Genomic DNA, 11,456 nt, shown 5'->3' with positions numbered 1-11,456 from the left:
ATCTTTTTTTCTTTCTTTCTTTTTCTTTTTCTTTTTCTTTATTAATTTTTTCTTCTCTCTCTCTTCCCTCCTTGTTTTGTTGTTTACTTGATTGAAAGAAAGTGTAGAGGTCGATCGATCTATCTTCCATTTATCACAAGGGTTATCGTTTTCACGATGCGTACACGTAGCTGGCAACGATATATTTTTCGAGGAAATATTTTGCACGAGGAAAACACCCTCGACGCTATTTTCTCTGCTAAAAATTTCTTCAAGTCGACCCTGAATGTCGTCGTCGGTACATCGTGTATATAGCGAGTGCGACGCGTGGCACAAGGCTTACTTTTTGTCGTCGTTATCGATCTAGAAATTGATATAAGGAAAAAAAAAGAAAAAAAAAAAAAAAAAAGATATCAAATAAGATCTTTCAATATCATTTAAATATTATGAGTACGATTTCCACGATTTTTTTTTTTTATTTTTTTTTTTTAATCCGAAATATAGTATACGCGATTATTGAAAGATAAACCATTAGATTTCATGTTTGGCAATAATTAAGAATAGGATTTATTTGTATCGTTTTGTAATCAAAAAAAAAGAAATATATATATATATATATATATATATATATATATATATATATATAGAAAGAGAGATAACAAGAAGAATAATAATAAAACTTTTACGTTAATTTTTTTCTTTATTCGTTTTAACGTTAATTCATTGATCCAATAAATAAAATGATTTTGATTATCGGATTATCGAACGGATTCAATTTGTCGTAGACGTATAAAAAAAAATTATTAATATATATCATCGATTTTTTTTTTTTTTTTTTTATCATTCTTTCTTTCTTTTAGAAAAGAAAAGCAAATAAAAGGAATTGATATTTTTATTTATAAAATATTTTATTTTTACATTTTTTGTTTTTTTGTTCTTTTTCCTATCGTACTTCCATACTCTTTAATATACCGAAATGGTTTTTTTTTTTTTTTTTTTTTTTTTAAATAGAAACTTTTTTGGAAGATTGAAATGGAGGGTATTGAATCTTATCGATGATACTTGAGTTTTGCGTTATTGCATAGAAACGGCAGTTTGAAAAGCTCTTTTGAAAGACTGACAAAACTCGACATTTTTATTTCGTTGTGCTCTTATCGTATACACACATGCACACAAATGCACACACATTTAAAATCTCTTTATATAAATTAATAATGATGTAGATAGTTAGGTAACTTTTATTCGACGAAATGATTGTCGTCAATGACGTGTCTTGTAAAAAAAAAAACCAGTCTTGTTTGATGGAAAACGGTATAGCAACTTGTACACTTGTACACGTGAACTTCTTCATCCATTAGACATATATTTACAATCGGATTACAAAGATGCGAACTTGTAATCACTGTCAGTGCTGTAACATCGTAACTCGAACGAAAAATTAGTTTTTGAGAAAAATATTTTTTTTCAGATATCACATTTCAAGGACGTTTAGATATTCTTGTAAAAAAAAAAAAAGAAATAAAAAATAAAAAATAAAAAAAAAATAAAAAATAAAAAAAAATAAAAAATAAAAAAAAAAAAGAAAGAAAGAAAGAAAAATTGTCATTTGTTATAATCGAGACATTATCTTGTTGCGAATGAACGAACTTTTATTTTGAGTTCGAATGTTTTGACCTATGTTCAATCGAGATTAAACTATTGTATCAATACTATTAACCTCACGCCATTCTGATTAATTGTCAATTATATATCGATTTCTATTAGTATCCTTCTTAATGCACATTTATTCTTTTAAAATAGATCGCATTATCTCGTGAATCCTTTAAAGGAAAAAAAAAAAAAAGAAGAAGAAACAACAAGAAAAAAAAAAGAAAGGAAATAAGGAAAAAAATTATTATCTTTTTTAATAAAGACGGACGAAGTCGACGAATATGACGATTATCCTCGTTCGTACAAGTCCAGAGATAATTTCCTCGAGATTTTTTATCTTTCAAAGCGAGCACTTTACGTAATTAGCGTAGAATCGAAATAAATGCGGCACGAATTGCTGTAATTGCACTCTCGGGGAAACAAACTCCTGAAATAGACATATTGATAAATAAATGGAGGCATAAAATTAATGTACACTACCAATTACATCTAACAGAATTTTAAAATGACGTAAAATTGTTCTAAAATGTTATTGCTTATATTATATTAATTCTTAATATTTCTTATTCGATTTATTCGAATGCAAATTTTTAAATAGATATTTTACAAAATGTTTTTTTAAAAATTCCTTAAATTTTATTTTCCAATTAAAAATTATGCAAATTTGATTATTCGAGATGTCAAAAGTACATCTTAACATTTTTCAAATGTCGAATTTTTCGAGAATGAAATAATCAACGTTGCCCGTCTAAATTTTAATTAGACTGTAACAAGAGTTAAATGATTAAAAAAAAAAAAAAAGAAAAAAGAAAAAAAAAAGTAAAAAGAAACACGATTTTTGAAATCGACCATATATTTATACGTACCTATATACGCGTATAAATGTATATAAAATTGAGAACGAAATTAATGATATATACGTATATATATGATATACTCTATTTATGATAAATATTTTAGTAAGAATTTTTAACGAACGTCTCCTTTCTTTTCTTTTCTTTCCTTCTATTTTTCTTTTTTGTTTCTTTTCTTTTTTTTTTTTTTTGTTCATTTTCTTCTTTTACTCCATACAGAAATTTTCATTTACCTTTCAAACAATCGATTTAATTATTTTAAAACAAATTTGACAATGTGTAAAGAAAGATCGTTATCGAGGTCTCGTCGAAACATAATGACAAGTAAATTTGTTAGACCTCGATAAGGTCGCATGTAAAATCGCAAGGCGTGAATGAAGTTTATACGACAATGGCATTCGTTTATAGTAAGTCAGGGTCGATTCACGTAACATCGTATAAAATAACAGTGGCGTAGAACTGGATATTATTGCGATAGGTACATAATTGTAAATTGCACGCGAATTATATACAATTTTATGTTCACGGTGTTGTCGAAACGAAATATATGAGTAATAATGAGAACGAGACAAATCGTTGCAAAATATTAAATAACGATTTTAAAAAATTATATGACATTCTCTGGGAGGTTCCTTTTCTTTCTTTCTTTCTTTCTTTCTTTCTTTTTTTTTCCTTTTTTTTTTTTCTATTATTCTATCTATCTAACCTAAGCGATATATAACAAAACATATATAATTATAGATCATTGTCTATGATCGTCTCAGAGTTGTCATCTGTTCTTGGCGAATGTTCATGAGATTTCTCAATTTTCATTTTTTTTTTTCCTTCTCCTTTTTCCTTTTTTTTTCCCCTCTCTTTCCTTCTTCTTTTTCTCTTTGGTTTTTTTTGTTTCCTTTAAATACTTAAAAAAAATCATCATCCATGTAAGAAAACTTATTGTTAATGAACATTTTATATTTCAGGGTTCCGGATATTTAAAACGTGCGAACAGCGATCGCCTCTATGAAATCTTTAATCAGGTAAGCAAATGTGAACAAAAAGTAAATGTATGTGTAAGTTAAGTATATATTTTTTATTGGAACATGAATTGTATGATATCACGTTGTTTGTATCTATACACACACACATATATATATATATATATATATATATATATATATATTTATATTGAAACTGCCAAAAAGTTAAATGTCTTGAGTTCATGAATGTTTTCATAGAACGTTTAAAGGTCAAATTACGATGTATTCCTTAGAGTTATATATGTGAACATTCGAAACATTCGGTCAAGGTATTATATATTGATTCTCCTCGTTCCCCCCCCCACACACCCCCAATATGATATGACAATTATTGTCTAGAATTAAAAAATGAACTTGAATTGAATCATTCGTAATATCGTGTATATTCTTTGAAAGAATTATCGTTAATTAATTTTAATTTCTCTTTGACAAATTGATTGAAATTACTTTTAATATTTTTTTCTTTTTCTTTTCACGATCGATTAAAGTTAAACCGTTATACCCCCGTTATTATAATTGGTATTAATTAAAAAACATCATTAGAAAAAGAGAAAGAGAGATAATGAAAGATTGATTTTTAATATGACATAAAAAAAAAAAAAAAAAAAAAAAATGATAGAAAGAAGTATCTTATCTGGGTATCGTGTAAAAAAAAATTAAAAAAAAGTATTATTATAATAAATATCGTCCGCTATATGTTATTCTCTACGAACATGAATATATTTGGGTGTGGCAGTTTCTCAGTGAAGGCATCTTATATAATATTGGTAAAGCCAATGCCGTGACTTGCAACGCTTACTCTGGTGAAAAAGAAAAAAAAAATATATATATATATATATATATATATATATATATATATATATATATTAGGAAGCAACAAAGTCGAAATATTTAATGAGATAAGCTAATTTAATATTTTGAAGAATTTTTGATAATCACACCGTCGATTACGATTAATATGAACAATTAAGAGGAACAATATCGTTTTTATCTGATAAATTAATTTTTTCCTTTCATTTATTTTGCTTCCTTTCTTTCTTTTTTTTTTTTTTTTTGAATGCAAAAAAAAAAAAGATATAGATAAGATATGCTCTATATTATATTTGAAATAATCGTGCAATTAATCGATCGTGAAGATTTCCCCTAAAAGTTAATGACATATGATATTTCTTCAATTGTATTTAACCGGTGTATTTCATAATTCTTATCTTTTTTCTTCTCCAATCATAGTATGCCACGCAGGAGAAGAATGGCGAGAGGTTTATGACCTCATCCGATTTTGTACGCAGTTATCTTGGTCTATACACGGATGTTGACTACAATCCTGAATCCGTCAATTTGCTCGCTGGAATCGTCGATACTAGCAAAGATGGGTGAGTTGTCGAATGATTCTTTTTGTTTTTTTTTTTTTTGTTTTTTATATCTAAGTAAAAAAGATATTGATAATGTTTAAGATAACTCATTGACATACGATAAGACCACGATCGTTTAATTAATCAACACGTTATAACGCTTTATGAAGCGTTCGAAAGACGAACAGTAATTCGAATATCGATTGAAAAATATTTATTGAAATGTCAATTGTTTTATTATCGATTATTATAGAATTTTATTAATTAAAATTTATCAATCAGATCGTAACTAATTGTAACATGAAATTAATTTCGATGTACATAAAAAAAAAAAAAAAAAAAAGAAACGAAAGAAAATAGATCGATCTATATTTATCATCCAACGATACTTTTAATCTTTACTACAATTAAAGTTTAGAATTATCGTACGAAGGTTGAGGGTCGTGGCTAAATCATTGTTAGGATCGATCAACTGTGGGGGTGAGTCTATCCGATAACGAAGCTCTGATAAAGCTTTATTTTCATCGAACCGAAGACTTACGATGTCGTCAACATCTATCTATAATACGTCAAGCTTAGAGCTTTGTGTTTATTTATAATACGCACGTATTGACTTCCATCGATCCATTTATTTCATATGCTGTTTATCTCACTCTACCAATTTCATTAAATAAATAGGTTGAACCGTATAATTAGATCACTTTTGCTTATTTTTATATTTATATATTTCACCGGTTTTTTCCTTTTATTATTACTTTATTTCATTTTATTTTGTTGCTACGTTAACGAAAAGAAAAAAAAAACAAAATAAAAACAAAAATATTTTAATTTCATGTTTTAACAGCAACAGAATATTTTTTTTATATATTATTTTTTATTTAACAGAATATTTTTAATCATTCGCGTGTACACGAGATTCACCTTGTATACATTTCTTTGTTACGTGGCATAAATCCATAAATATGTTTTGTTTGTTTCTTTTTCGTTCATTTCATAAAAGATTCTAATCAAAAATAATTCACACAATTATACTATAAATAAATAAATAAATAAAGAAAAAGAAAAAGGAAGAAGTAAAATAGAATGATATGGTCTATCATTGTTTTATTCACAGACTCATATCCTTCACCGAGTTTCAAGCATTTGAAGGCCTACTTTGTGTCCCGGATGCACTATATAAAACAGCATTTCAATTGTTTGATACTAATGGAAATGGAATGGTTGCATTTGGTGAGAGTTTGATTTTTTTTTTTTTTTACAATTATTATCATTTCTATTTTATGCGTCGTTATTATTGATATTTTTTTCTTTTTTCTTTTTTTTCTTTTTTTTTTTTTTTTTTTTTTTAATTAAAAAAAATTTCACAGATGAGTTCGCTGAGGTGATGCGTAAAACAGTGTTACATCAAAAGATGCCATTCAATATGGATAGCAGTTTCATTAAACTTTATTTCGGAAAAGATAAGAGCAGGCTAATTAGTTATGCAGAATTCAGTCAATTTCTACACGTAGGTATCTTTTTTCTATTTGTTTGTTTGTTCGTTCTTTTTTTTTTTTCTTTTCTTTTCTTTTATCTTTTCTTAAGATTTTCTTTTTAAAGAAGATCTGAAATTTAAACGAGCTTTAATTATTTCAGGACTTTCACGAGGAATATGCCACGGAAGCATTCAAAAAATTCGATAAAGATGGCACGGGTTTTATTACGGCAGTAGACTTTCAAGATATCATGCTCAGTATTAAAAGTCATCTACTGACAAAAGACGTGAAGGATAACTTGATTGCCGTAAGAATTCGAATTCTTTCTTATATATATATATATATTTCTTAAGTATATAAAAGTGATAATATTTTATACGATGATTGTTTGTAGGCTATCAGTACAGGACAAAGTGGACGAAAAGTAAGCTTCCCATATTTTATGGCGTTCAATTCGCTTCTCAATAACATGGAACTTATAAAACGTATTTACCTGAACGCGACCAATGGCCATAGATATCAGGAAGTTAGCAAAGGTACATAATATATATATATATATATATAAATCAGTTATTACAATTACATTATCAATTTTCCCCGTTGATATAATTTTTTTTTTCTTATACTATTCTTTTTGTTTTCTGTTTTTCTTTCTTTCTTTCTTTCTTTAATTTTTTTTTTTCCCCATTTTCAAACAACATTTCTTCTTTCCTTTTCAGAGGAATTTCTTCATTCTGCACAAATGATGTCACAAATAACTCCACTCGAGGTGGACATCCTTTTTCACCTATGTCATTTACTCCATCAAACTGGGTAAGTATCTTTTCTCCTTGAAAATGAAAGCCCTTTATGACTATCGGATGATAAATCGTTTAAAGTGGGTACGTGGAAGGAGTAGGTACGTGGTTGAGATATCCGATAGGAAATAGATATGTGTGTATAAAGACGTCGTGTAAAAAAAAAAAGATAAAGATAGATAGATAGATAGATAGATAGATAGATAGATAGAGATAGAGATAGAGAGAGGGGGGGGGTTGGGGAGAGAGAGAGAGAGAGAGTGCATGCAAACAAATCGAAGGATTTAGTTCGCGTTCAAGAAAAAGTTTTCGCTCTGCCTATTTACATACTTACCTTCCACGAAAACCCGATCAATATTCAATATGAAATCACGTAATGCTATCGTTGCACCAGCAAGCATACTTCGTCATCATCCAAATGTCCAGTGTCTCGTTCTTGGCAAAGAAGATGCAGACTACTACTACTACACTCGAACGAGAAAGAATTTTATTCCTAATCAATCAATCTGTCAAACAATAAAACAATCAGTCAATCAATCAATTAATCAATCAATCAATCAATCAATAAATAAATCAATCAATCAATCGCTTTTTTACGCCTACAAAACTTTATTATTATTATTCTTATGATTATGATTATGATTATGATTATGATTATTATGATTATTATTCTTTTATATTAAAAATACTTACCGATTTTTAATTATCTGAGCCCAAATCCAAGGGAAACTTTCTATATTGTAAAAGAAACGTTTGTTTACGTGTTTACGCTGCCCGGATCAGAACTACGGAAGATGACGAGGCAGATTCGCGGTTTGGGTGCGTCCTTTGTATTACAGAATATTTCCGCGCTATATAAGATATGTTATCATTCATATATATATATACACACATATATGCATATATATATATATATATATATATATATATATGTATATGTATATGCATATATAACACGTTTGTCACATCACATATTTTCTTTAGCATCAATTTTTAGGACGATTTACTTATTAATAGTTGCACACACCCATGGACACTAACAATATACATACATATATATATATATATGTATGTATGTGTGTATTTGTTATATATATACATATGAATATATATATATATATATATATATATATATACACATATATAAATTACGTTGTCTCTCGTGTTAAAACAAATAACGATTAAGGAACGTATTGGCAGGACATTAGTATTGCTTGAAGCAGTGCCATCGACGTCCATCTACTTTTTTAATGATCTTTTTATGTATCTTTCCCCTTGTTTCGCTTGTCGCTTCAGCAACGATGTCTGTATTGAGCTCGCATTTTCTGGGATTTCAGGAAAATTGTATACAATGATCTCGTGGCTATTACCCCTGAGCAGTATTTCAAGCAAATAACAAAACGTCTCGCTGAGATTAAGGCGGTGTCGGTAAGTGTGGTGAAAGAAGTATCCGCTGCCGAGTGACAATGGAATTTTGCCCGAAATCTACGTGAATCAGGGTGTGAGGTGTTTCATTCAATAGCGAGTATCATTGCTTTTCAGAGCCCGGAGGAGCGTGGCGTTGTCGTTCAAATTCTTGAGAGTGGATACCGATTTGTACTCGGATCTATCGGTGGAGGTACGTTCTCTAAGCGCGATACGAACATTTAATCAAATAATCATTATATATATCATTATATATGATCATTATATAATATCATTATATATATATCAAATGATCATTATATATATATATATCACACCTTCGCATTCTTCGTTTTTCACTTCGTAGGTTCTACTTTACAGATATTAATGCGAGACAAGATCAATAGAATTCCGACAGTGCGGCTAATAATAACTTCTTTCTTCCTCTTTACATCATAGATTTGATTAATTTTCACTATCAATATATATATATATATATATTTTCTTTTTTTTTAAATTCCTTTTTGTACTTATTTCATTTTTTTTCTTTCTTTCTTTTCTTTTTTATTTTATCATTTTTTAAAATTCTCTTTCTATATCTTTCAGTTCTTTTTTTATCTCCATTTTTTTTTCTTTTTTTCTTTTTTCTTTTTTTTTTTTTTTTTTTTTTTTTTTTTTTTTTTTTTTTTTTGTCGAATTCATTCAAGCACGATCGAGCATCATATTTATTATACATATCTTTCATGTACAATACAACCATTCAGGCATGTTGACGAATTATTACAAAAATGTTCCTTTGCACTTGTAATCTCATCATTAATTTCTTTCTTTTAGCTGTTGGTGCTACCGTGGTGTATCCTATCGACCTAGTGAAAACACGATTGCAGAATCAAAGGACAGGATCTTTCATTGGGGAACTGATGTACAGAAACAGCTTCGATTGTTTGAGAAAGGTTGGAATCGAAAAGTCTCGCCGTGTAACACCGTCTACATTGTTAATCATGAAGATGGTATTTTGCGTTTGACAGGTCATGCGTCACGAAGGCTTTTTTGGCCTTTATCGTGGCTTATTGCCCCAATTAATGGGTGTAGCGCCGGAGAAAGCGATCAAGCTTACGGTTAATGATTTTGTAAGAGATAAGTTTATGGACAAAAATGGATATTTACCGCTTTATGGTGAAGTTATATCCGGTGCCTGCGTAAGTATTTTATTTCAATTGTTAGGAAAAAGAGAAGGAAGAAAGAAAAAAAGAAAGAATGATCGCCTATTTTTTCCTTTTACGTTCAGATTTATGTATTTATTTTCTTTTCTTTTCTTTTTTCTTTTTCTTTTTTTTTTTTCTTTTCTTTTCTTTTTTTATTATTTTTTTTTTTATAAAGAATTCGAAAGAATTATTTACAAGATTATTCATTTATTATATACGCACATATCTTTCCCTGTGTAGGCTGGAGGATCTCAGGTCATTTTTACGAATCCTTTGGAGATCGTGAAAATCAGATTACAGGTTGCTGGAGAAATTGCCGGAGGTACGAAAGTTCGAGCATGGACTGTGGTTAAAGAATTAGGTCTATTTGGATTATATAAAGTGAGTACGGGAGATAAATTTTTATCCGTATTTTTTATGGATAAATCTTAATTGAAATTTTTTTCTTTTTTTTTTTTTTTTTTTGTTTTTTTGTTTCCTTTTCACTTATTTAATTTTCTTTTCTTTTTTTTTTTCTCCCCGTATATCCAGGGTGCTAAAGCATGCTTTCTACGAGACGTACCGTTTAGCGCAATTTACTTTCCTATGTATGCTCATACAAAAGCTAAACTGGCCGATGAAGGAGGATACAATACTCCTTTATCTCTTCTATTTTCTGGTGCAATCGCTGGTGTACCTGCGGCAGCGCTGGTCACTCCTGCAGATGTAATAAAAACTAGATTACAGGTATGTAAATTCATTATTAAATCAATGAAAGAAATGATCTTCAAGGAATTCCCATATTAATGAAAATAATATTTCTTCAGGTCGTTGCTAGAGCAGGTCAAACGACGTACACCGGTTTACTCGATTGTGCCAGAAAAGTTTATAAAGAAGAAGGTGCCAGAGCATTCTGGAAAGGAGCTTCAGGTATGTCATCCCATTAATATGAAATTGTTCTAGTCGTTATCTTTTTATATTTTTCTAGTCCTTAATAAAACCTTTTAATGCGTACGATTATTCAGAAATAGCGTAAAAATTAAGATTCATGTAGCATCGTTTTCCTTTTTCTAATTTATATTTTTGTTTTGTTTTTTATTTGCTAATTTATATATATAAATATATATATATATATATATATATATATATATATATATATATATATATATATTATATGATAATCGTCAGTACTATAATCGTTATTAGATATTTATTAGCATTAGATATTTCAATCTGTAATGCATCCCATGTATATTTTAATGGATATTATTACTAGGAAAATATAAAAATATATTATGTTAAATATATATATAAAATAGATTATTATTTTCAACATAGAGATCAGCGTATCAGGATCAATAAATATTAGTTTTAGTTGCATTATTAAATTTGATTCTCTCTTTTTCTCTCTTTCTCTCTTTCTCTCTCTCTTAAGTCAATTTAAGACATTCTAACGGTTGGTAATATATTTTGATCTGGTCGATTGCATGCACGGGGAATTGGCCCTGCTGCATCCTTCGACCATTCTTCCTCCCCAATATGACCTGGCCACTTACTTCTCAGTAAGTACACTCTGCCTTTCTCTCTTTCTGTCTGTTTCTATGATTTCTTGCCAATCCTTTTTTGTTCCAATTTTCACTGCCACTCTATACTTATCATTTACATACATACATACTTATATATATATAGCGTGATTATTAAATGCAATGTAAAAAATCATTGGTTTTCTTTTTCTTGTTTTT

The 11,456-nt window shown here is 28.6% G+C and overlaps 1 protein-coding gene across 9 annotated transcripts in view; it reads left to right on the top strand.

Moving 5' to 3' along the window:
* Window positions 1-11,456, top strand: part of LOC124424018 (calcium-binding mitochondrial carrier protein Aralar1) — a 29,008-nt gene that overhangs the window by 12,691 nt on the left and 4,861 nt on the right. For 8 of the 9 annotated variants that reach the window (XM_046962461.1, XM_046962465.1, XM_046962462.1 and 5 more), the window contains 15 exons: window positions 3,446-3,502; window positions 4,733-4,875; window positions 5,969-6,084; window positions 6,222-6,361; window positions 6,490-6,636; window positions 6,724-6,865; window positions 7,049-7,142; window positions 7,910-7,945; window positions 8,464-8,554; window positions 8,669-8,744; window positions 9,365-9,483; window positions 9,559-9,729; window positions 9,976-10,116; window positions 10,267-10,461; window positions 10,542-10,644. In XM_046962461.1, coding sequence (XP_046818417.1) covers window positions 3,446-3,502; window positions 4,733-4,875; window positions 5,969-6,084; window positions 6,222-6,361; window positions 6,490-6,636; window positions 6,724-6,865; window positions 7,049-7,142; window positions 7,910-7,945; window positions 8,464-8,554; window positions 8,669-8,744; window positions 9,365-9,483; window positions 9,559-9,729; window positions 9,976-10,116; window positions 10,267-10,461; window positions 10,542-10,644 — 1,771 coding nt within the window. The remainder of the gene's footprint in view (window positions 1-3,445; window positions 3,503-4,732; window positions 4,876-5,968; window positions 6,085-6,221; window positions 6,362-6,489; window positions 6,637-6,723; window positions 6,866-7,048; window positions 7,143-7,909; window positions 7,946-8,463; window positions 8,555-8,668; window positions 8,745-9,364; window positions 9,484-9,558; window positions 9,730-9,975; window positions 10,117-10,266; window positions 10,462-10,541; window positions 10,645-11,456) is intronic. The other variant, XM_046962460.1, reaches the window with a different exon arrangement.

The sequence above is a fragment of the Vespa crabro genome, chromosome 5, assembly GCF_910589235.1.
Source record: "Vespa crabro chromosome 5, iyVesCrab1.2, whole genome shotgun sequence".
In the NCBI taxonomy this organism is placed as follows: domain Eukaryota; kingdom Metazoa; phylum Arthropoda; class Insecta; order Hymenoptera; family Vespidae; genus Vespa; species Vespa crabro.
The sequence above is the reverse complement of the archived record's forward strand: the minus strand, read 5'-3'. Positions and strand labels throughout refer to the sequence as shown.